Source organism: Triticum dicoccoides, chromosome 2B, assembly GCF_002162155.2.
Source record: "Triticum dicoccoides isolate Atlit2015 ecotype Zavitan chromosome 2B, WEW_v2.0, whole genome shotgun sequence".
Classification (NCBI taxonomy): domain Eukaryota; kingdom Viridiplantae; phylum Streptophyta; class Magnoliopsida; order Poales; family Poaceae; genus Triticum; species Triticum dicoccoides.
This window is the reverse complement of record NC_041383.1, coordinates 812844591-812848729: the sequence shown is the minus strand read 5'-3', so window position 1 is coordinate 812848729 and position 4139 is coordinate 812844591. Positions and strand designations below refer to the sequence as shown.

General features: G+C 44.7%; 1 protein-coding gene across 1 annotated transcript; it reads left to right on the top strand.

Moving 5' to 3' along the window:
* The first annotated feature begins 1755 nt into the window (after window positions 1–1755).
* Window positions 1756–3702, top strand: LOC119361534. The gene is made up of 4 exons (XM_037626698.1): window positions 1756–1863; window positions 1993–2511; window positions 3095–3250; window positions 3343–3702. The coding sequence occupies exons 1-4, from the start codon at window positions 1756–1758 to the stop codon at window positions 3700–3702; spliced, it is 1143 nt and encodes a 380-aa protein (XP_037482595.1).
* The last annotated feature ends 437 nt before the right edge of the window (window positions 3703–4139 follow it).

Genomic DNA, 4139 nt, shown 5'->3' with positions numbered 1-4139 from the left:
CCGATCGAGCTTGATCCTGCGACTAAGACATGCTTTACTAGGATAAGAGATTCGTTGGGCACGTATTCACCAGAACGCCCCCAACCTTATCTCTTCGCTTCTCTTCTTCCCCTTGCAGCTTGCCTGCTCCGTCCAAATCGAACATCGAATCCCACTTAGATGCTCACCCATAGTCCGCAGAGCTATGACCATTACTGTGGCAAGTTGTCGCCGTCACTAGTGTTGCAAGTTGTAGTGGTCTCTGCTCCAATATCTCTCTTTCATTAGATCGCATCTCCAGAATCCTCGCTGATGAGGGCTTCTCCCACATTTGTAGAAGCCGCCATGGATGCGCCTCTCTCCCACAAGCTAGATGCCCAACTTTGTGACTCACGCTCCCCCAAGCGAACGTGAGGAACAGAGGCACTTAAATGGCCGGCGACAGATGTTTCAAAGTGAACGGTTGGGTTCGCAGCATGACGGGTGTTGCGTTGGGCTTTGCAACATGGGTTGTGTTGCGATGGGGGGGGTGGGGGGTCAAACGATGAGGCTCACAACATGGCGGGTGGGTTTCGCAACATGGCTAGTGCTGTAAAGGGTTCGCAACACGCCTAGTGTTGCGATGCGGGGAGGCAAATCAAAGCTAGCTAGGGAGGCAGATTCTGTCTGATGACGCATAGCAGCGTCCTAAAAATAATAATTTTACACTTATGAAAGATGCTAGGTTGAGTTTACTAAACCTTCCCTAAATCCTCTCCTCCACCCCTTTATTTTAACTGGGGTGGGGCCCAGCTGCTAATCCTGATCAATTAATTGCCTCCTCATCAGTTTTTTCATTAAATCCTCGCGTTAGCTTTGGTACGTATAGGTGTAGCATTGCTCTAAGAAAATAGCCTTTCTTTTGGAAGAATAGTAAAAGAAAAATCTGAAACAAAAAAAAAACTGGAAACAAGAATTGCCCAGTTGGGAGAACATAGCCCACGTTGGATGTGAGATGTGCGGCCCAGATTAATCTATCTCTCCCTTTCTTCCTCCCGGCTCCCAGCACCGCTAGGGTTAGCGCAGCGGCGACCTTCGATCCAGGCGATTAATGGCGCGGCGGTGAGCTCCTGCGTGTTCGCCGGCGGGATTTTCCCTTGCTCCGGCGATCCAGTTGGGAGAGGCTCATCCCCATTCGTGCCCTCTTCTCCGGCGCCGCTACACCATACATAGGTACCTCAGTTCCTCGATTGCTCATCTGGTGTGGTTATTTCTGAATGGAGGCTGGGATCTTTGTTAATTATACAGTTATGTTCACATGAGTGATCCTACGATCTCCATTGCAAAATTTTGAAAGTTCACATGAGCGATCCCCATTGTAATGTAATGTTCTTTCAGGCTGATTTTAAACATGAAGTGGTTTATTTATTCTTCCCCCAGCCAAGACTGGTAACCTGTAATGCAAGATAGAGTTACAAAAATGAAAAGAAAAGTCCTGTAATGTAAGATACCTGATACAAGTTTGTTGCCAAATTATGTTCTCTGTTTTTGTCATAGAACATAGTTGGGTTATCGGGATTCACGGTCACGATTGCTTGTTCAAATATCAAACAGATGATAATGATGCTTGCAGAAATCAGTCATAACGATGCTTGCTGAAAAAATTCACAGTTGGCTTTATCTAGTTTGTACTTCTCATGACGACAATTGCTTGCTGAAACCAAAGATAATGATGTTTGCTGAGACGATTCACAGTAAGCTTTACCTGGTTTGTACTTCTTGTTTGCTGCCACGCAGATGGACAAAGAGAGCAGCCAAGAACTTTTGGTCGAAAACAAGATAGCTGGTTTCAGTAGGGTGCAGAAACCGGACGTGGCTGCAATGCAGCTTGAACTTCTACCCTATGTAAGTATCGAAACACCTTGTTTATATTGGCTATTACCAAATCTTATAAAAATCACTATAGTCTTAGGAAGGATCGTGACTGTTGAGCTCGTGCCACAACTACTTGACTGCTCATGCTCATTATTACAGGACGTTCTGCGTGACATACTGTCACGGTTGTCGATCAAGGATGTCGTCAGGATGAGCGTGCTTTCTCGTGAATGGAGACAGCAGCGGATATGCCATCCAGATCTGGTCCTCACCAAAGACACCTTTGGCATAAGTACAGACATGAATACTGACCCAGACCTGGTCCCCAAAGACTACTTTGGCATCATTAAAGACATGAATACTAAACGAGCATCCCGGGCTGCTGAATTCATCGCCAATGTGGACAGTGTATTGCGCCCACTGTGGTCTACTTGTACTACAACTACGACTACGCTGGACAAGTTTGTTGTCGAATTTGGCCTTCGCAGAAAGAACAAGTATCACATTGATAAATGGGTTAGCTTTTCCATTGTGTCAAGGGCAAAGCACATTGCTTTTCATTTCACGTTTGATGTCGATTGCTTTGGCCCTGGATGTGACCAGTACAAGTATGTTTTCCCGCTGTGCAGGCTCAGTGGTCCAAGCGGCTCTTGTGTCACATCTCTTATTCTGGGCTATGTATGGTTAAAGCTGCCCCCCAGTTTTTGCGGCATCATAAACCTTAGGAAACTAACACTAAATACGGTGTCCATTAGTGATGATGATCTCCGGTGCCTGTTGCTAAGTTGTGCCCTTCTAGAGAGTATAAACATAGAGTGGTGCGACTCCTTGTCAAGTTTACTCATAGGACAGGAACTGTGCAGGTTGCAGTACCTGCGTGTGCGCCATTGTGAACTGAAAATGATAGAGTTACATGCTCCAAATCTTACCAAATTTGAGTTTGATGACTATGTGATGCAAACCGTGCTCAGTGATTCTTCAAAGTTGTCAGAGGCAATTTTCGTGTCAAACTTGAGAGTGCTCGATGGTTATGATGATGTTTTGGATTATATGTTTACCGAGCTTCCAACTGCTCTTCCTCATGTGCACACACTACTTCTACTTTTGACTGTTAATCAGGTATGCTCTAGAAACGAGCTCCTTATTACATTCTTCAGTTTCGCCTTCATGATATTTGCATTCAGGTGCTTGCTGACCTGCCATATCGATCCATTCAAAAATTAAATATTTGTTGAGTGGCCATGCATTATTTCTGTTCCAGGTGGAAAGATTCAGTAACACCCGCGATTGCTTCATGACTTTGAGGCATCTGAACATGAACCTTGATATCTTTCTCGGTCCATATGATGATAGCTGGGTTATGGGGTTTGTTAATCTCTTGGAATTAGCACCTCTCTTAGAAGAACTGGAACTGCATGTAAGTGGTCACTCTTAATTACGGTATTTTCCTGTGTGTTCTGCCCACTCCAACAAAGATGTATATTGAAATTAATGGATATACTCGTGCAGATGGATCGTGATAGATTTTGCTTTGAAAATCCGAGGACAGTGTTAGCGGCGCAAGGGCCTCCGCATCGTCATCTCAGGAGTGTCTACATGTCTGGATTTTGTGATGTATTGGGGCTAGCCGAGCTGGCGCTCTACATCCTTAGGAATGCTACTGTGCTTCAACGTATGGTAGTAGATCCTGTGGCAGGGATGATGGATAACGCGTTGACCGAACGTTTCTGTTCGGTCAGAAATGGCGGTAGCAGTGAAGAGATTGTTTTTCCAACCGATGGAACTCAGAAATGCGTAGGCAAGAAGAGGATGTTTGCAAAAAATAACCTTGACAAAGAGGAGTTTTGTCACGTCCTCACCATTTTATGAGTACTATGCTGTAACTGGAGATCCTATCTACAAATGTGGATGAAGAAATCGGCGTGCTGGAAAATAGTTTGGCAGCTTGTTTCCCTTCCCTTTTGAGATTCATTCCTGAACCCTTTAAGAAATGCTCAGAAGACAGGCATGCACAAGCTGATTGATTACAGACAAGTAGTATTAGTATGTCCTCAAGAATACAGTAGTTCTTTTTATATTTTGATCGCGCTTTCGGTTAGGCTGGGTTTTGGAGTTCTGAAATTCGCTTGTATGAACAGAAACCTCAAACCAGGCAATTATTATCCACTGTGTAACGAACTATGGTATGTGGTATACTCCTTTGATAATAAAATCGGGTAATTAACCAAGATCGAGCTATTATGTGGCGGCTATGCAGATCGGGACATGCATACGGCCACATGTACATGCACAAGAGCATTGCACGC